This window comes from Amblyraja radiata, chromosome 24 (assembly GCF_010909765.2).
Source record: "Amblyraja radiata isolate CabotCenter1 chromosome 24, sAmbRad1.1.pri, whole genome shotgun sequence".
Lineage (NCBI taxonomy): Eukaryota > Metazoa > Chordata > Chondrichthyes > Rajiformes > Rajidae > Amblyraja > Amblyraja radiata.
The window spans coordinates 32,906,758-32,928,536 of NC_045979.1; the positions used below are offsets into that span (position 1 = coordinate 32,906,758).

Sequence of the window (21,779 nt, forward strand, 5' to 3'; positions counted from 1 at the left end):
CACAAAGCCCAGCCGGCGGGGGCCAGCTGAGGAGTTTTGGCCCGGGGGCCGCGCGGCATCGCGCGCAAAGTCCGGCGCCCTGTCCAACTCACATGATCGGGCGTGAGAAGGAGGGGTGGTGGTGTCGGCGGTAAGCGAAGGTCCGAAGGTCGAACAGCTGGCCGGGCTGCCGACCGACCGACGGGGCCACGGGCGAGGTGCTGCTGCTGCTGCTGCTGCTGCTGCTGCACTCCATGGGCTGCACTACATCGGGACGGGTGAGGCGGGGCCAGACGCAGCACTCCGACCCGACAGTCCCTGCGACCCGAGTAGTAGCGGTCAAATACGGGACAAGGGCGGTCCCGTACGGGACAAACCAATTTAGCCCAATATACGGGATGTCCCGGCTAATACGGGACAGTTGGCAACCCTATCCACAGCTGTTTGTGGCAATGGTTTCCGCAGATTCACCACTCTCTTGAGAGGGATACTTGGGAAGCCTCAAAACTCACCGTGGAACCACATTGGGACGTGCAGCAGGGGAGAGTGGACCATGCTCGTTCATAAGTGATAGGAGCAGAGTTGGGCCATTCGGCCCATCGAGTCTAGTCCGCCATTCAATCGTGGCTGATCTATGTCTCCCCACAATAGTGGATTACAGAATATGCAGAATCGGCAGAGACAAGAGTCATCATTCTTTGAAGGCCGTTGGTGAACGAGCTCCCTGTTCCCTTGGGAATAACAGTCCTCCCCCATCACCTCCCCGCAAATCTGTTCCCAAATTCCCAAATGCCATGTTTTTGGCTCTTTCAAGTTAAAGACTTTAGGCTTCAAGGATACAGCGCGGAAACAGGCCCTTCGGCCCACCGAGTCCGCGCCGACCAGCGATCCCCGCACACTAACGCTATCCTACACACACACGAGGGACAATTTACATTTATACCAACCCAATTAACCTACAAACCTGCACGTCTTTGGAGTTTGGGAGGAGACCGAAGATCTCGGAGAAAACTCACGAGGAGAACGTACAAACTCCATACAGACAGCACCCGTAGTCGGGATCGAACCCGGGTCTCCGACGTCGTAAGGGCTGTAAGGCAGCAACTCTACCGCTGCGCCACCGTGCTGCCCTTAGGTACAGACAGCACCCGAGGTCAGGATCGAACCCGGGTCTCTGGCGCTGCGAGAAGGTACCTCTACCAGCAGTCACTGGCTCCAAACGTTATTCCTTTATCATGTATCTGTACGCTGCGAATTGGCTCGATTGTAATCATGCATAGTCTTTCCGCTGGTTGGTTAGCACGCAACGAAAGCTTTTCACTCTACCTCGCTACACATGACAACAAACTAATAGGAGCAGCTTACCTGCTCTTGCTGCTGCCTGGCCAGCTCCATCTGTTGCTGCTGCTTCTCAAACAACATGGCCGCCATGTTCTTCTGCTCCGCGTGTGCTGTGAGGAGCTGCTCCCGGAGGCTGGACAGCTGGTTTATCATCAACAGCAGCTGCAGCTCCTTCTCCGCCAGACTCTCTGCTGTCCCTGAAACAGCCAGGCACTAAGTTAACCGCACCAGCGCCTCAACTTCATCGTAAAGGCTCAGTAGGCCGGCAACACCCCCTCTCTCCAAGATCAGGCACAAAATGGCGGAGCAACTCGGGCGGGACGGGCAGCATCTCTGGAGAGAAGGAATGGGTGACGCCTCAGACTCTGACGAAGGGTCTCGACCCAAAACGTCACCCATTCCTTCTCTCCAGAGATGCTGCCTGTCCCGCTGAGTCACTCCAGCTTGTTGTGTCTATCTTCGGATTAAACCAGCATCTGCAGTTCCTTCCCACACAACCCCTCTCCAATTTATACCGTTCCAAACCTGCCCAGGACGTTGGTTCATTCAGACTTGGAGCCATGATCACATCGAAGGGCCGAATGGCCTACTTCTGCACCTATTATCTATTGAGCCTTCAAATATGGACATTTTTACAATAAAACTGTTAATTTCATTCAGCACCCCTGATTTATTGCAATATATTCCTCAGATAAAGACTTTTAAGTGTCTGAGGAAGGGTCTCGCCCAGAAACGTCACCTATTCCTTTTCTCCAGGGATGCTGCCTGACCTGCTGAGTTACTCCAGCATTTTGTGTCTATCTTCAATGTAAACCAGCACCTGCAGTTCCTTCCTATGCTTTAACAAGTGTCTGTTTAGCTCAGCTCAGTGTTGAGATACATCACGGAAACAAGCCCTTCGGCCCACTGAGTCCACGCCGACCAGCGATCATCTTGTACACTAACACTACCCTACACACATTAGGGATAATTTGCAATGTTTTTCCAAGCCAATTAGTCTACAAACCTGTACGTCTTTTTCACACAGAGGGTTGTGAGTCTGTGGAATTTTCTGCCTCAGAGGGCAGTGGAGGCAGGTTCTCTGAATACTTTCAAGAGGGAGCTAGATGGGGCTCTTAAAGATAGCGGAGTCAGGGGATATGGGGAGAAGGCAGGAACGGGGTACTGATTGTGGATGATCAGCCACGATCACATTGAATGGCGGTGCTGGTTCGAAGGGCCGAATGGCCTATTCCTGCACCCTATTGTCTATTCAGTGCGGGAGAAAATCGGGAGCACCCGGAGAAAATCCACGCGAGAACGTACACAAACTCCGTACGGACAGCACCCGTAGTCGGGATTGAACCCGGGTCTCTGGCGCTGTGAGGCAGCAACTCTACCGCTGTGCCACCGTGCTGCGTGGTGCAGCAAGCGGGCATTGCCCTGCGTGGGGGCAACACAAGGCCAGGCGCGGGGCGGGCAGGGAAAGCAGGGCGTTACTTGACGGAGTGGGGAGAGAGGGGAGGCTGCTGCCACACGACTGATCGCCGAGACCGTACGTACCTTTGATGTCTTTGCTGCTGAACGAGCACCTTTCCAGCAACTTGTCCTTCCAATCGCTGGACAACAACTTCTCAATGTTTGGCATCACTGCAGGGGGAGAGAACGAGAGAAGATGAATCGCTGCGGACAGCAGCACGGAGACCCCGGTTCAATCCCAGCTCCCGCCGCTGTCGGTGTGGAGTTTGCACGATCTCTCGCCGAACCTGTGGGTTTCCTCCCGCACCCACGCACTGTGGCTCGGCGGCAGAGTTGCTGCCTCGCCGCGCCACAGACCCCTGGAGCCTTGGGTTCTGGCAATTCTGGCAATTCTACCGCTGCGTCGCCGATGATAGGAGGAGAATTAGGCCATTCGGCCCATCAAGTCAATTGAATATTGTCACAGTGAAATTCTTTGTTTGCAGGCCAAAGGTATGCAAATAGTCGCCCGTAAAGGGCACTTTACAAAGTCACAAATCCCCCTCCCTCTCCCATGGTGCCAGGTGCCCGCTTGTTCTTCCCTCTTTCCCCCCCCCCCCCCACGCCGGCTGTTCCAGCGGTCTCACTCCCACGTGGCTCTTCTTCGTCAGTCGGTTGGCGCCATCATCGACCAGCGCACCGACCTCTCTACTAACGCTGCCGGGTCATCTCCGGGTGCCTCCGTGGCCGATATATGGCAGATCTATCTCTCCCTCCGAACCCCATTCTCCTGCCTTCTCCCCAGTAACCACTGACACCCGTACTAATCAAGAATCTATCTATCTCTGCCTTAAAAACATCCACTGACTTTGCCTCCACAGCCTTCTGTGGCAAAGAATTCCACTGATTCACCACCCTCTGACTTAAAAAAATCCTCCCCATCCCCTTCCTAAAAGGACGTCCCTTTAATTCAGAGGCTGTGACCTCTAATCCTAGGCTCTCCCACTGGTGGAAACATCCTCTCCACATCATCCAGGCCTTTCGATGTTTCCACGTTTCAATGAGGTGCCCCCTCATCCTTCTGAACTCCAGCCAGTGCAGGCCCAGCGTGGTCAAACGCTCATCGTGTGTTAACCCACTCATTCCTGGGATCATTCTTGTAAACCTCCTCTGGACCTTCTCCAGGGCCAGCACATCCTTCCTCAGATACGGTGCCCAAAATTGCTCACAGTATTCCAAACGCGGCCTAACCAGCGTCTCAGAGCCTCAGCGTTACATCCCCGTGTCCACGTTGCCCAATTCAAATGCAGCGGCATATATTCGTTCAACTCAATAACCAAATGTCTGCAGCCTTCTTGTGCTCTGGTATTTAATTTCATTCACATGTTTTAACTATAATGTTTTATTCTTAACGATTTAATGTTTTATGTTTCGATCTTAAGTGTGCACTGTACGTGGTGTTGTTACTTGCGGGCGGAGCACCAAGGCAAGTTCCTTGTATGTGTACAAGGAAACTTGGCCAATAAACTTATTAATTAATTCATTCATTCATTCACAACGTGGGTCTGGGCCATGGTGTGTGGCCGGGCTCACCTTCGGTTAAGTTCTTGGTGAAATCCATCCGGTCCAGGTTGTTTAAGGCAATGGTGAACGTGCTGTGCTCCTGATGTTCTTCCGGCCTAGGTGAAGATGAAGCCTGAGGTGGCAAAGGGAAGAACTCGGTTAGTAAACCAGTCGCCAGGGCGCTGAATCCCACTGCGTAACACGAGTGCTATGCAAGGTCCCGAGGCTGAGGGACAAACGGGAAGAGAACTACCTCAAGGGCGGAGAATTCATTGCCACAGCCGGTCGACTTGTAACGTCGCCAATTCAAAGGATATTCTCCAGATCGCCATATTTTTGATTCGTTCAGTTTAGAGATACAGAGCGCAAACAGGCCCTTCGGCCCATCGAGTCCGCGCCGACCAGCGATCCCTGCACACTAACACTATCCTACACACACGAGGGACAATTTTATACTTTGATACCAAGCCAATTAGCCTACAAACATGTACGTCTTTGGAGCGTGGGAGGAAACCGGAAGTTCCCGGAGAAAACCCACGCGGACCACAGGGAGAACATGCAAACTCCGTACAGACAGCACCCGTAGTCAAGGGTGGTGGGAGCATGGAACGAGCTATCGGAGGTGGTAGTTGAGGCAGGTACTATCGCGATGTTTAAGAGGCATTTAGACAGGGACATGGATAGGACGGGTTTAGAGAGATATGGGCCAAACGCAGGCAGGTGGGACGAGTGTAGATGGGACATGTTGGCCCGGCCGGTGTGGGCAAGTTGGGCCGAAGGGCCTGTTTCCACGCAGTATGGCTCTAAAATGTTCCAGGAATATTCCACACATAGTCGTACAATCTACCCTCGTGCAGAGAAGAAAGTTGGATTGAATGGCGGCGTAGACTTGATGGTGGGGGGGGGGGGGGGGGGGGGAGAGAGAGAGAGAGAGAGAGGGAGAGAGAGAGAGAGAGAGAGAGAGAGAGAGAGAGAGAGAGAGAGAGAGAGAGAGAGAGAGACAGACAGACAGACAGACAGACAGACAGACAGAAAGAGAAAAAAAGTTAAAAGACCATGCAAATGGTAAAAGGGGGGAAAAAAAATAAAATCAAAAGGAAAAAAATAAGCATTAACTTTGCTTCAAAAACGTTCCATCGATAATAATACACCACAAAAAAAAAAATGGAGGTATTATTTCTGAGAACGTGGATCATTTGGTATTGATCCAAAAACGAAACAAAAAAAGAAAAATCTAGGTTCCAGAAATCCAAAATGAAAATCGATGGAAGTTGGAAGCACTCAGTAATCCATGCAGGGTGTGGGAAGGGGCTCTCCAGCACAGGAGAGGGTAATTGGGTCATTTGTGACGAGATTGATGTGCCTTTATTAATACAGAGGAGGGTGTGGGAAGCAGGCACTGTGGCACAGCAGTAGAGTTGAAGAAGGGTCTCGAGCCGAAACCTTGCCTATTCTTTTTCTCCAGGGATGCTGCCTGACCCGCTGAGTTACACCAGCGTTTGGGCAGTCGCAGCGGTAGAGTTGCTGCCTTGCAGCGCCGGTGACCCCCGGGTTCGATCCCGACTACGGGCGCTTGTCTGTACGGAGTTGGCACGTTCTTACAAAATTCTTAAGGGGTTGGACAGGCTAGATGCAGGAAGATTGTTCCCGATGTTGGGGAAGTCCAGAACAAGGGGTCACAGTTTAAGGATAAGGGGGAAATCTTTTAGGACCGAGATGAGAAAAACATTTTTCACACAGAGAGTGGTGAATCTCTGGAATTCTCTGCCACAGAAGGTAGTTGAGGCCAGTTCGTTGGCTATATTTAAGAGGGAGTTAGATGTGGCCCTTGTGGCTAAAGGGATCAGGGGGTATGGAGAGAAGGCAGGTACAGGATACTGAGTTGGATGATCAGCTATGATCATATATGAATGGTGGTGCAGGCTCGAAGGGCCGAATGGCCTACTCCTGCACCTATTTTCTATGTTTCTATGTTTCTCCCCGTGGGTTTTCTGCGAGATCTTCGGTTAGCTCCCACACTCCAAAGATAATAGACAGTAGACAATATGTTTTAGCCGACACCACCACCAAATCTCGCCTGCCCTCCACCATACCACAGACCTTCTGAGTATAGAAGTTAGGAGGTCATGTTGCACTTGTATAAGACGTTGGTGAGGCCGCATTTAGAATATTGTGTTCAGTTCTGGGTACCGTGTTATAGAAAAGATGTTGTCAAGCTGGAAAGGGTGTAGAGAAGATTTACAAGGATGTTGCCAGGACTCGAGGGTCTGAGATACAGGGTGGGATTGAATGCTCAAGAAGGAACTGCAGATGCTGGAAAATCGAAGGTAGACAAAAGCTCAGTCTGAAGAAGGGTTTCGGCCCGAAACGTTTCCTCTTTCCTTCACTCCATAGATGCTGCCGCATCCGCTGAGTTTCTCCAGCATTTTCGTCTACCAGGGAGAGATTGAGTAGGCTGGGACTCTATTATTTGGAGAGCAGGAGGATGAGGGGTGATCTTATAGAGGTGTATAAAATCATGAGAGGAATAGATCGGGTAGACGCACAGATTCTCTTGCCCAGAGTAGGTGAATCGAGGACCGGAGGACATAGGTTTAAGGTGAAGGGGAAAAGATGTAATAGGAATCTGAGGAGTAACTTTTTCACACATAGGGTGGTGGGTGCATGGAACAAGAAACAGTTAGACAGGTACATGGATAGGACAGACGATATCGCTAACAATGGCCTGTTTCCTTTATAGAATGACGGTGCTGGCTCGAAGGGCCGAATGGCCTACTCCTGCACCTATTGTCTATTACCTTTTATTCATTCATTCATTCATTATCTCTCCACATCATTGGCTATATCTCTCGTTTCCCTTATCCCTAACCAGTCTGAAGAAGGGTCTCGACCCGAAACGTCTCCCATTCCTCCTCTCCAGAGATGCTGCCTGTCCCGCTGAGTTACTCCAGCTCTTTGTGTCTCACATGGATAGGACAGGTTTGGAGGGATATGGACCAAATGTGGGCAGATGGGACTAGTGTAGCTGGGACATGTTGGTTGGCGTGGGCAAGTTGGGCCGAAGGGCCCGTTTCCACGCTGTATCACTCTAGGCCTCTAGGCTCTGTTCCTTGTTCCCTGCCCACTCTCCCCCTCATCTCCACAACTTAAAACTCTGTTCACTTTTAACTCTTCCCAGTTCCGACGAAAAGTCATCGACCTAAAACTTCATCGGCGATGATTATCGGAGTCGTTTCCAGCTTTTCCTGAAAATTCAATTCCATTCAACTCAACGTTACTTGTCAACTTTTCCCCTGTGACTAAAGACTAAAAATAAAATCGACCTGAAATTTAAAATTCCAAAAATAAGGGACAAAACACAAAAAAGACAGAAAAGTAAACTTTTCAAAGTTAAACCATATGCAAGATTTTCTTGCAAAGACAGCGAAAAGATTAGCAAGAGAATTCTCATCGTGCGGCTTGCAAAGACTGCCTCGTGCTTCTAAAAAAACCGCAGCAAATATCTTCGGAAAAAGATGGCGAGACTTCCAGAGTTTACCAAGAGTATAGAACGGTACAGCACGGGAACAGGCCCTTCGGCCCACAATGTCTGTGCTGGTCATGCTGCCAAGACAAGCTAAGATCTGCCTGCACATGATCCATATCCCTCTATTTCCTGCATATCTAAAAAAAAATCCCACTTGATATTATCAGGAGGGGCAGGGAATTGGCTCATGTGCAAGATTGGAGAAGATTTCATGGCGTGGACGGCTCGATGTAATCGCGTCTTGTCTTTCCGCTGACGTGTTAGCACGCAACAACAGCTTTTCACTCTACCTCGGGACACGGGGCCATCGTGTGTTTTCCCAATTATGGACAAATCAATTCATGGGCAGCAGTTAAAATGGAACCCATTCCTTACGCACATATTTATACATACGTGTGTGTGCATGTGCGTGTGCGTGTGTGTGTCTGCGCGTGTGTGTGGGTGCGCGTGTGTGTATGCGTGTATGTGCACGTATGTGTGTGTTTGTGTGTGCGTATGTGTATGTGTGTGTGCGTGTTTATGTGCACGCATGTGCGTGTGCATGTGTGTGTGTGTGTGCGTGAGTGTGTGTGTGTGCGTGTGTGTGTGCGTGTGTGGGTGTGTGTGTGAGCGCACGCGTGCGTGTGTGCGCGTGCGTGTGTGTGTGTGCGTGAGTGTGTGCGTGAGTGTGCGTGTGTGTGTGTGCGTGTGTGTAGGATGCATCAGTGGGATAACATGGAGCTAGCAGTGTGCCGGTGACCGATGGCCAGCGCGGACCCAGTGGGCCGAAGGGCCTGTTTCCACGCTGCATCTCTGAACCAAACTAAACTAAACTTTGGAAATATCATGATGCCCTGTGGACGGCAGTGAGGAAGGATGGGAGCAACTGGGTGGCTCCTTCATGAGTCAGAACCGAGGCGATGGGTGGAATAACTCCGCTGCACGTATATTAATTATGTGTAGTTTGCTTTGGTTCTCCAAGGTGCGGCAGGTCCCTCCCATGGAGAGACGGAATGGGGCAGTCATTCTGCACAGACAACTATTCTAATCATTTGGCTAATGGGTAAATTCCAAGTCGTTGATGCAGGGCTTTGAGTCCAGCTACAAAATGCTGACTCTGCATCAACTTACTTTGAACTCTTCCAGTCACTAATTATAGGCCAACGAGCAAAATTCAATTTCGGTGACTTTGCAACTCGTAGCAAACAGTCGCATCATCGACGTCTGAAGAATGGTCCCATCGCCAAGAGAAAGGAAATTGTCGACACAAGGAGCTGCAGATGCTAGTTTACCAACAACGGCACCAAGTGCTGGGCGGTAGAGACACAGGTTCGATCCTGACTACGGGTGCTGTCTGTATGGAGTTTGTGACATGGGGGGCACGGTGTGGTGGAGACGCCCCTCAAAATGAGGGAAGGTATCCCACGCCAGGGGGCCACATGAGTGGCACAGGTGGGGGGACAGATCCGTCAAATTTGAGCAATGTATATAGACTGTATTGAACAATTTGTATAGCCTCCGGAAATGTCGGATGAAATTTGAAATTAAAATTTTTTTTTAAATTCTGTGACCACGTGGGTTTTCTCCAGGTACTCTGGTTTCCGCCCACACTCCAAAGACGTACAGGTTTGTAGTTTTTATTGGCTTTGGTAACATTGTAAATTGTCCCCAGTGTGTGTAGGATAGTGCTAGTGTACGGGGATCGCTGGTCGGCGCGGACTAGGTGAGCCAAAGGGCACTGTATCTCTCGTGATTTTGTACACCTCAATAAGATCACCCCTCATCCTCCTGCGCTCCTGGGAGTCCCAGCCTGCTCAACCGCCCCCCACAGCTCAGGCCCTCGAGTCCTGGCAACATCCTTGTAAATCTTCTCCGCACCCTATCCTCCTCCTCCCCCCCTCCCTCCCTAAACCCATAGTCTTCTGGACCTTGCTGAGTATTTCCAGCATTTTCTGTTTGGAGCGACCGGTCTGCTTTGGGCAAAAGGATTGACTCCACGATGGTGGGCGGCCTTCCCGGGGTTGGGCAGAGTAGATTCAGCAGGGTTCGGCCTGTTTTTGAGCCGAGGACTTACGTGCTGCGCCTGTTTCGCGGCCCCCAGCCTCTCGAGGTCGTGGCCGTCTCTGGCCGCCGCTGCCATTGCCCCCGCCGCCGCATGCAGCCCCTCGGGGAGGGGCTTGTTGGGATACAGGGCCTTGTGGGTTCCGTAACACGAGCGCTCCTCCTCCACCTCCTCCTCTTTCACCTCGCTGTGGGCCAGCATCATGTCGCCATCCACGTCCATGCAACCAGCCTCCGGTCTGGCTGACATCCTGGAGGACAAGGGAAGGGGGAGGATGAGAGATGCTAATATTCCCAATGAGTGCAAACGCACAACAAAAGCCTTTTAGAAACATAGAAAATAGGTGCAGGAGTAGGCCATTCGGCCCATCGTGCCTGCACCGCCATTCAATATGTTCATGGCTGATCATCCAACTCAGTATTCTGTACCTGCCTTCTCTCCATACCCCCTGATCCCTTTAGCCACAAGGGCCACATCTAACTCCCTCTTAAATATAGCCAATGAACTGGCCTCAACCACTTTCTGTGGCAGAGAATTCCTTTCTTACATACAGTCTTCAGATGAGGGGGGATCTTATAGACACATATAAAATTATAAAAGGACTGGACAAGCTAGATGCAGGAAATATGTTCCCAATGTTGGGCGAGTCCAGATCCAGGGACCACAGTCTTAGAAAAAAGGGGAGGCCATTTAAGACTGAGGTTAAGAAAAAACGTTTTCATCCAGAGAGTTGTGAATTTGTGGAATTCGCTGCCACAGAGGGCGGTGGAGGCCAAATCACTGGATGGATTTAAGAGAGAGTTAGATAGAGCTCTAGGGGCTAGTGGAGTCAAGGGATATGGGGAGAAAGCAGGCACGGGTTATGGATTGGGGACGATCAGCCATGATCACAATGAATGGCGGTGCTGGCTTGAAGGGCCGAATGGCCTCCTCCTGCACCCATTTTCTATGTTTTTGTGACTTGAGAGACATCGTTGGGACATCTTAAAATACGCCTACAAGGTGCCTGAAGAATGCAAGTTTATTTGTTTAAGAAGGAACTGCAGATGCTGGAACAATCGAAGGTAGACAAAAATGCTGGAGTAACTCAGCGGGTGAGGCAGTATCGATGGAGCGAAGGAATGGGTGACGTTTCGGGTCGAGACCCTTCTTCAGATTTTTTCCCCTTCCTTTTACCTCTCCTTTTCTATCCTTCCCCGTGTCTTAGCTTGGAGATGCAGTGGGGAAACAGTCCCTTCGGCCCACCGCGTCCGTGCCGGCCAGCGATCCCCGCACACTTACACTATCCTACACGTACCAGGGGACAATTTACATTTACGCCAATTTAACCAACAAACCTTTGCGTCTTTGGCGTGTGGGAGGAAATTGGAGCACCCGGAGAAAACCCACGCGGTCACGGGGAGAACGTACAAACTCCGTACAGACAGCGCCCGTAGTCAGGATCGAACCCGGGTCTCCGGCGCTGCATTCGCTGTAAGGCAGCGACTCTACCGCTGCGCCACCGCGACCGCCCCTCTCCGGGTGCTCCGGTTTCCCCCCACATCCCAAAGACGTGCGGGTTTGTGGACTAATTGGCCCTCTGTCAATTGCCCCTGGTGTGTAAGGAGTTGGTGCGAAAGTGGGATGACGTAGAACTAGTGTGAACGGGTGATCGATGGTTGGTGCGGACCCGGTGGGCCGAAGGGCCAGTTCCCACGCAGTATCTCTAAACTAAACCAGTCTGAATAATGGTGAAGCATCACCCATCCTTTTTCTCCAGAGATGCTGCCTGACCCGCTGAGTTACTCCAGCACTTTGTGTCTATTCTTCAAGGAGTCCATTACACCTTGCGGTAATCAGGAAGGCCATTTTCAAACATGTGAAACACTGTGCCAAAATTTGAAAAACTGCAGATGCTGAAAATCTGAAATAAAAACAGAAAAAATGCTGGAAACACTCAGCAGGTCAGGCGGTATCTACGGAAAGAGAAAGATTTTACATTTTATGTAGAATACATTTCAAAAAGAAAAACCACCAAAAGATATAAGAATAAACCATTTTAGAGGAACAAGAAGCCTCACCCGAAACGTCACCTATCTATATCCCCCAGAGATGCTGCCTGACCCGCTGTGTTACTCCAGCACTTTTGTCTTTTAGACAGTAAACCACTTTGCACAAGTTTGCAGGTTTGCCTTCAACTCTTTAGACTTTAGACATACAGTGTGGAAACAGGCTCTTCGGCCCACCAAGTCCATGCTGACCAGCGACCACCCCGTATGCTAGCACTATCCCACACACTGGGAACACTTCTACAATTTACCGAAGCCAATTAACCTACAAACCTGCACGTCTTTGGAGTGTGGGAGGAAACCGGAGCACCCGGTGAAAACCCACACAGGTCGCGGGGAGAGCGTACAAACTCCGTGCGGACAGTGCCTGCAGTCAGGATCGAACCGGGGACCCTGGCGCTGCGAAGCGGCAGCTATACCACCGTGCCACCGCGACTCCATGGAGTTTGCCGCCTGGAGGGAAGCGCGGGAGTGACTTCTGCCGGGAGTGAACGAACCCCTCTCTGCTCGCTCTCCCCCAAAACACAGTATTGGTCTCCTCCCTTCCGCGCCCGCCCCCCGACGCTATGTGACTCCCGCCCGTGCCGGCAAAATTCCGCGTGGGCGGCGGAACGGTGCACGCAGCCGGCGAGAGAGAGAGAGAGAGAGAGAGAGAGAGACACAGAGAGAGAAAGGGGGAGAGAAGGAGAGAGAGAGAGAGAGGAGGATACGTGGCGATTCACAACAGCACAGTAAACAAAACTAACTCAAATAATTCAACCTGCAAGTCAAACAGTTTTCACGGGCAATGTGGCCGTGAGAGGAGAGGCTGTGGACAAAAGGGAGTCGCAGAAACCTCAGAATGTGCCTTGCAATGGAAAGGGAGATGGGAAAACAGGAGGGGGAGGAAGTGGAACAATGGGACTTCGGACAAAAGGAATCAAACAAAAGGAGAATGTGACAAGGGAACAATGGCTACAGCCGGCCCCGTCATTCCCTTTCTCATGATAGGTTATCTCTCTTTCCTTCCCTTTCCAAAGCCTCCTGTTTGCATTTCATCATATCTTGTTTCCCTTTCAACATGTTTCTTTGTCCACTGAAGCTGGGCCTGATCCGGCGATCAGGTTAATGCCAGTTTTAATTTGAGCTCTTGTGTGTGAGTCAACAGTAAGCACAGAATTGCATGCGACTGTTAACCCTTCAGCTGCTGCCATGGCCCTCGTCTTGTGCACGAGACCAGAGGGGTGTAGCAAAGGCAGCCTTAAGAAGGGTCTCGACCTGCAACGTCCACCCAATCTTTCCCCTCCAGAGATGCTGCCTGTCCCGCTGAGTTACTCCGGCATTTTGTGTCCATCTTCTGGACAAGCTAGATGCAGGAAGTCTGAAGTCAGGAAGTCTGAAGAAGGGTTTCGGCCCAAAACGTTGCCTATTTCCTTCGCTCCATAGATGCTGCTGCACCCGCTGAGTTTCTCCAGCAATTTTGTGTACCTTTGATTTTCCAGCATCTGCAGTTCCTTCTTAAACAATATGTTCCCAATGTTGGGCGAGTCCAGAACCAGGGGCCACAGTCTTAGAATAAATGGGAGGCCATATAAGACTGAGGTGAGACATTTTTTTTTCAACCAGAGAGTTGTGAATTTATGGAATTCCTTGCCACAGAGGGTGGTGGAGGCCGAGTTACTGGATGGATTTAAGAGAGAGTTAAATAGAGCTCTAGGGGCTAGTGGAGTCGAGGGGTATGGGAAGTGGCAGGCACGGGTTATTGATTGATAAGGGACGATCAGCCATGATCACAATGAATGGCGGTGCTGGCTCGAAGGGCCAAATGGCCTCCTCCTGCACCTATTTTCTATGTTCGAGAAGGAACTGCAGATGCTGGAAAGTCGAAGGTAGACAAAGGTGCTGGAGAAACTCAGCGGGTGCGGCAGCATCTATGGAGCGAAGGAAATAGGCAACGTTTCGGGACGAAAGCTAGGGCGAAGGAAATAGGAAATAGGTAACGTTTCGGGCCGAACCCCTTCGGGATTCGGCCAGAAACGTTGCCTATTTCCTTCGCTCCATAGATGCTGCCGCACCCTCTGAGTTTCTCCAGCACTTTTGCCTACCTATTTTCTATGTTTCTATAAAAAGCTGGAGTAACTCAGCGGGGTCAGCCAGCATCTCTGGACAAAAGGAAAGGAATGGGTGACGTTTCGGGCCGAAACCCTTCTTCCGACTGAGAGTCAGGGGAAGGGGAAACGCGAGATATAGATGGTGATGTGGAGAGATACCGAGCAAGTATATGAAAGATACACAAAAAAAGTAACGACGAGAAAGGAACAGGCCCTCGTTCGCTGTTCGTTAGGCGAGAACGAGTTACAGACAATGAGACTCACCAAGACGACTTTGAAGCTGGTATGACTTATGTGGGGGAGGGATGGAGAGAGAGAGAGAGGGGGGGTGCAAGGGTTACTTGAAGTTAGAGAAATCATCCTTCACAGCACTGGGGTGCAAGCTGCCCAAGCGAAATATGAGGTGCTGTTCCTGCAATTTGCACTTGGCCTCACTCTGACAATGGAGGAGGCCCAGGACAGAAAGGTCAGTGTGGGAATGGGAGTGGAAATTGAATTGTTGCCGCCTTTACCCAGCTAACAATGGTTTTCCTTGATCTCCATTCCCTTTGGCCTATTTTCACACCTTATACTTCCTTATCTATGTATCTCCCTCTCCCCCGACATCACTTAAGAAGGGTCTCGGCCTGCAACTTCACCCATTCCTTCTCTCCAGAGATGCCGCCTGTCCCGCTGAGCATACTCCAGCATTTTGTGTCTATCTTCGGTTTAAACCAGCACCTGCAGTTCCTTCCTGCACAAGGAACTGCAGGTGCTGGGTAACAACACAAGGCACAAAGTGCTGGAGTAACTCAGAGATGCTGCCTGGCCCGCTGTGTTACTCCAGCATTTTGTGCCTGTATCTGTACTGGTCAATGTTCCATGGTCTATGCCAGCTCTTCAAGGGATTCCACATCTGTCGGGCATTTGTACCTTTCACCATTTAGACGCGCCATTTATCATCTCCTTTTCACAAGTCCTAGAAGAATTAGGCCATTTGGCCAATCAAAAGGTGGCACGGTGGCACAGCGGTAGAGTTGCTGCCTTACAGCGCTTGCAGTGCCGGAGACCCGGGTTCGATCCCGACTGCGGGTGCTGCCTGTACGGAGTTCCTACGTTCTCCCCACATTCCAAATACGTGCAGGTTTGTAGGTTAATTGGCTTGGCACAAATGTAAACTCTCCCTAGTGTGTGTAGGATAGTGTTAGTGCGCGGAGATTGTCGGTCGGTGCGGACTCGATGGGCCGAAGGGTCTGTTTCAGCGCTGTATCTCTGAACTAAACTAAAGTCTACTCCGCCATTCAATCATGGCTGATCTATCTCCCTCTAAACCCCATTCTCCTGCCTTCTCCCCATAAACCCCGACACCCGTACTAATCAAGTAGCTATCTGTCTTGCTTTACGAAATTCCTCCCTAAAGCTGTTTCTCCAAAATCTTACAACCTCTTCACCCACTTTTCACCCCCATAAATACCCCTCTAGAGGCCAAACAAGGTTCCTCATCGATTCCATGTTGAGGTTTGATGTATTTAAGTACATTTAATTGTGAAATACAAAAGCTATTATTCTTGTGAATGTCAGACTTGCGGTACAAAACAATCATTGATTGATTAATTGATTGAAAGATACAGCATGGACACAGGCCCTTCAGCCCACCGGGTCCATGCCGACCACCCATTCACATTGGTCCCATGTTGTCGCACTTTTGCATCCTATCCCATTATCGAGCGAGGGCGGGCAAGAAACAGATAGAGAAAGCGTGGGCAAGAGAGAGTGAGACAGAGAGACAGAGAGACAGAGACAGAGAGACAGGCAGGCAGACAGAGACACAGACAGAGAGACACAGACAGAGAGACAGGCAGGCAGACAGAGAGACACAGACAGACAGAGAGACACAGACAGAGAGAGGCAGGCAGGCAGGCAGGCAGGCAGGCAGGCAGGCAGACAGAGACAGAGAGACAGAGACTTGTATTTATATTTATGCATTTTAAATATGTATGTTATGTTTTATACTTTGGCAATAAACAATGTATTTTATCATGCCAATAAAGTTTTTTTAATTGAAAATTGAATTGAGAGACAGAGAGAGAGTGTGTGTGTGAGTGTGAGTGAGTGAGTGAGTGAGTGAGTGAGTGAGTGAGTGTGTGTGTGTGTGTGTGTGTGTGTGTGTGTGTGTGTATGTGTGTGTGTATGTGTGTGAGTGTGTGAGTGAGTGTGTGTGTGTGAGTGTGTGTGTGAGTGTGTGTGAGAGTGTGCGAGTGTGTGTGCGTGTGTGTGCGTGTGTGTGCGTGTGTGTGCGCGTGTGTGAGCGTGTGTGTGTGTGTGTGTGTGTGTGTGTGTGTGTGTGTGTGTGTGTGTGTGTGTGTGTGTGTGTGTGTGTGTGTGTGTATAACTTGCACAGGTCCATGTTGTAGTCAGGAGTGATACTGGGGCATCCTCCACAGACTCGAGTGCAGTCTCTGGTGATTCTCACTACAATCCCAGAGGCAGCGGAACAGTTCCCCGGTTGCTCTAAATGTGGCCGCAGAATGGCAGCTGTGGTTACCCACATGACATGGATCTTGCGCACAAACAGTTTTGAGGAATGTGAAACCTGTATATTGCGGGCCCATGCTTTAAAATTGAGCTGGGTGGGAAGGAACTGCAGCTGTTGGTTTACACTGAAGACAGGCACAAAGTGCTGGAGTAACTCAGCGGGTCAGGCAGCGGGTGTAACTCAAATGGAGAAAGTTGGGGCGTAGAGTCAAGGCTTGGTGTTGGGACAGTGTGAGGGACAAGAATAAACAACTGTACAGCACAGGGAAAAGACCCTTCGGCCCACTATGTCTGTACTGAGCATGATGCCAACTTCAACTGATCGTATTCTCATTAAACAAATAGTGAAAGGCCTGGATAGAGTGGATGTGGAGAGGATGTTTCCACTAGTGGCAGAGTCTATGACCAGGGGGCACAGCCTCAGAATTAACGGATGCTCCTTTAGGTAGGAGATGAGGAGGTTTCTTTAGGTCACAAGCTCATAAGTAATAGGAGTAAAATGAGGCCATTCGGCCCATCAAGTCTACTCCGCCATTCAATCATGGCTGATCTATCTCTCCCTCCTAACCCCATTCTCCTGCCTTCTCCCTATAACCCATAAAGTACTAATAATCTATCAAGTACTTTAGTCAGAGGGTGGTGAATCTGTGGAATTCTTTGCCACAGACGGCTGTGGAGGCCAAGTCAATCGATATTTTTAAGGCAGAGATAGATAGATTCTTGATTAGTGCAGGTGTCAGGGGTTATGGGGAGAAAGCAGGAGAATGGGGTTAGGAGGGAAAGATAGATCAGCCATGATTGAATGGCGGAGTAGACATGATGGGCCGAATGGCCTAATCTTGATCCTATCACTAATGAGCTTACCTGCTGCACGTGATCCATATCCCTGCATCCCAGGCATATCCACAAGCCAATCTAAAAGCCTCTTAAACACCACTATCCTATCTGCCTCCCCCACCACCCTCCGTGGAAGCAATCTCCCCCCCCCCCCTGTAAACGTTGACCCCCCCTTCACAGTAAAGCAATGCCCTCTGACCTTTGACATTTCCACCCTGGGGGTAAAAAGCTTCCGAATGTCAACGCTATTTATGCCTCTCGTGATTTATACAAGAAGGAACTGCAGATGCTGGTTTAAACCGAAGACAGACGCAAAAAGCTGGAGTAACTCAGCGGGACAGGCAGCATCTCCGGAGAGAAGGAATGGGTGACGTTTTGCGTCGAGGTGGGTCTCACCCCATTCGTTCTATCCAGAGATGCTGCCTGGCCCGCTGAGTTACTCAGGACTGAAAAAACACTTTCAGGTCTGCAACTAAACCCTCGACGTTCCAGAGAAAACAATCCCAAGTTTGAAGTGTAAACACAAGAGACAAAAGAACCAGAGGTCTTCAGTTTACGGTGAGATGGGATAGATTTAATAAGAACCAGAGGGGCCACCTTTTCACACAGTAGGGGGTGGGTGATTTCCACAGGACGTAGTTGAGGCAGGAACTTGGACCGGTTTCAGTTTAGTTTATTGTCACGCGTACCGAGGTACAGTGAAAAGCTTTTGTTGCGTGCTAACCAGTCGGCGGAAAGACAACACAGGATTACAATGTATTCATTGTATATACATTGAATGCACAATGTATATGCAATGAATTGTACAGTTTCATTGTATGGTGAATGCACACATTTACAGTAGACAGATACACGATAAGGGAATAACGTTTAGTGCCAGGTAAAGCCAGCTAAGTCCGATCGAGGATAGTTCGAGTGTTTAAGAAGGAACTGCAGATGCTGGAAAAATCGATGGTAGACAAATAAATGCTGGAGAAACTCAGCGGGTGAGGCAGCATCTATGGAGCGAAGGAAATAGGCAACGTTTCGGGCCGAAACCCTCGGGTTTCGGCCCGAAACGTTGCCTATTTCCTTATTGTCATGTATCCCAGATAGGATAATGAAATTCTTGCTTGCTGAGTTTCTCCACCCGCTGAGTTTCTCCAGCTTTTTTGTGCACCTTGGAGAAAATAAGGTACTGGGTGAGCCTATTAGAGATAATACGGTCGCGGTGGCCAACATTGGAGTTTTGTAATGGAAGCTCAGAGTTGACAATATGCTATCAAGCCTTTGTGTGGCCCTGAACAAAACAAACAAAGAGAAGGAGAGGGGAATTTGGCAAGAAAGTACAATGGGGCCTCTCTCATTCCCAATGCTTCCATTCAACAGCTCAGGACAATCCGGCATTGTCGGATACGCAAGGAAAGATGGCCTGAAGAATTCGCTGAGAGAGTGGGTCTGTTCTCCTCGCTCATCAATACCCCGAAGGCCCTTCGTGAGGGGCAAGGGTCTAACCTTTTGGCAGAAGACGTTCTCAATTAACTAGCTTTGACACTAGTTTAACTAATGAGGGGGAACAAAAAAAAACAAAAACAAAAAATCTGGATTGTCGGAAGGAACTGGTTGAAACCGAAGACAGACACAAAAAAGCTGGAGTAAACTCAGCGGGAGAGGCAGCATCTCTGGAGAGAAGGAACGGGTGACGTTTCGGGTCACGGCGGCGCAGCAGTAGACTTACAGTGGCAGCCTTACAGCGGATGCAGTGCCGGAGACCCGGGTTCGATCCCGAACTGCGGGTGCTGCCCGTGCGTTCTCCCCGTGACCTGCGTGGGGTTTTCTCCGAGGCGACAGAAGCTTTTCACCGTACCTCGGTACACGCGGCATCAACCGTTATCCGGATGGACTGCGCCGGACACTGCCGGCTCGGTGGAAGAGTCTAGGACTAGAGGTCACGGCTTCAGAGTTAAAGGACGTTCTTTTTGGAATGGGATGAGGAGAAATTTCACTAGTCAGAGGGTGATGAATCTGTGGAATTCTTTGCCACAGAAGGGCTGTCGAGGTCAAGTCAGTGGATATTTTTTAAATTAAATTTTTTTTTTAAATTTCTTTATTTATATAGCACATTTTTAGTCAACTTGCATTGACCCCAAAGTGCTTCGCATAATTACATCCACACACACAGGCAAAGGTGGGTGAAGTGTCTTGCCCAAGGACACAACGACAGTATGCACTCCAAGCGGGATTCGAACCAGCTACCCACCGGTTGCCAGCCGAACACTTAGCCCATTGTGCCATCTGCAGAGATAGATAGATGCTTGATTAGTGCGGGTGTCAGAGGTTAGTGGGAGAAGGCAGGAGAATGGGGTTTGGAGGGAGACATGGATCAGCCATGATTGAATGTCTGAGTAGACTTGATGGGAATTAGCTTCTAAAAATTGTGCAGGGGGTGGATACAAATATTATCCACTGGCTAACATAGAACTAGCGTGGACGGGTGATCAATGATGGGCGGAAGGGCCTGCTTCGATGCTTTATCTCTAAACTAAACTGTCCACAATCCAACCTCAGACGACACTATGAACATCTATGGATTATATTAGGTAACACAAAGGGCTTGGGTTTCACACCAGTGATACAGTCATTAGTTTATTGAACTTTTTTTAACTCACTGGTATTTTCAGTTTAGTTTATTGTCACGTGCACGGAGGTACAGCGAAAAGATTTTGTGGCGTGCTAACCAGCCAGCGGGAAGTCAATGCATGATCGCAATCGATGACAGACACAAAATGCTGGAGTAACTCAGCGGGACAGGCAGTGTCTCTGGAGAGAAGGAATGGGACAATTGAGCTGATTAGCATCTCGAGATATTTGATAAGGGAATGTGTACCATAAGTCCGTACATAAAGTCTGTTCAAAGATAGTTCGAGGGTCACCAGTGAGGTAGATATCAAAGATCCTATAGCGGAGCAAGATAGACCACTCCTTCTAAATGCAATGGGCTGACGTGTAGTACGCAACGGAGTGGAACGTGGGCCTTTTTTACATCCATTTCAGTAACCCGACCCGACCTGACCCGACCCGACCCGACTCGCAGTGTAATCAACGTTGCGGGGGAACAGTTTGTGTCAATAAATTATAATTCTGAAAATGAGGGGATGATTTTTACCAAATAACTTTTATTTTTATGAGGATGTTTCCGTAACCGGCTTCCGTCTCCGCACTAGTTATCTTTGCTCCGCTACGGGGTCTTTGGTGCGGAGACGGAAGCCGGTTACGGAAATGGAGGCCGAAAATTACCCATGAATCTGCCCACGACCGTACTACGTCTTTTTCGTCGAGTGGTCGATCTTGCTCGCTATAGGATCTTTACATAGAAACATAGAAAATAGGTGCAGGAGTAGGCCATTCGGCCCCTCGAGCCTGCACCGCCATTCAATATGATCATGGCTGATCATCCAACTCAGTATCCTGTACCTGCCTTCTCTCCATACCCCCTGATCCCTTTAGCCACAAGGGCCACATCTAACGCCCTCTTAAATATAGCCAATGAACTGGCCTCAACTACCTTCCGTGGCAGAGAGTTCCACAGATTCACCACTCTCTGTGTGAAAAATGATATTCTCATCTCGGTCCTAAAAGACTTCCCCCTTAATTCTTAAACTGTGACCCTTAGTTCTGGACTTCCCCAACATCGGGAACAATCTTCCTGCATCTAGCCTGTCCAACCCCTTAATAATTTTGTAAGTTTCTACAAGATCCCCCCTCAATCTTCTAAATTCTAGCGTGTATCTTTGGTAGATAGTAGTTCAGGACTGCTCTCTAGTTGTGGTAGGATGGTCCAGTTGTCCACTATCTGTGTGCATTGTGTTTAAGGGGTGTTTAGCCACTGCAAACTAAAACAAAAATCATTCTTCTGCTGCCTGTACATATGGCGTGTTTAACTCTCTTGGGTCTCTATCACTCCCGTAATAAATTACAACGCATAGTTAACAAAGCATCCAAAATCATCAGCACTCCCCTTCCATCAATAGAATCACTCCATCACAAACGGTCTGTGTCAAGGGTGAAGAAAATCATCTCTGATCCCTCCCACCCAGCTCACCACATCTTCCACCTGCTGCCATCAGGAAGGCGCTACAGCTCACTGTCCGCCAAGACATCTCGATTTAAAAACAGTTTTTACCCACACGCAATCCGAATTCTGAACACACTATGATAACAGCACATATCCTCCCCATGCATGTACTGTATATTGTATGATGTTGTGTTTTATGGTATGTTTGACGGGAATCAGCCTACCTTGTAACATCCTGTACTGAACCTGAATTCCACCAGCTTGACTGTGTGGTCATTAAATAATCTAATCTAATCTAGATTTATTGACATCAAAAGTCTTTGTGTGTATCCAGCTGTTCCATGCTTTA

At 49.6% G+C, this 21,779-nt stretch overlaps 1 protein-coding gene across 1 annotated transcript in view; it reads right to left on the minus strand.

Annotated features, from left to right (window-relative positions):
* sox13 (SRY-box transcription factor 13) overlaps positions 1–21,779 on the minus strand; it is a 116,713-nt gene that overhangs the window by 16,132 nt on the left and 78,802 nt on the right. Inside the window, exons 2-5 of the mRNA XM_033042867.1 lie at positions 9,900–10,137; positions 4,351–4,453; positions 2,863–2,949; positions 1,345–1,517 (exon numbers count right to left, since the gene is read on the minus strand). Coding sequence (XP_032898758.1) covers positions 1,345–1,517; positions 2,863–2,949; positions 4,351–4,453; positions 9,900–10,136 — 600 coding nt within the window. The 5' untranslated portion in view covers position 10,137. The remainder of the gene's footprint in view (positions 1–1,344; positions 1,518–2,862; positions 2,950–4,350; positions 4,454–9,899; positions 10,138–21,779) is intronic.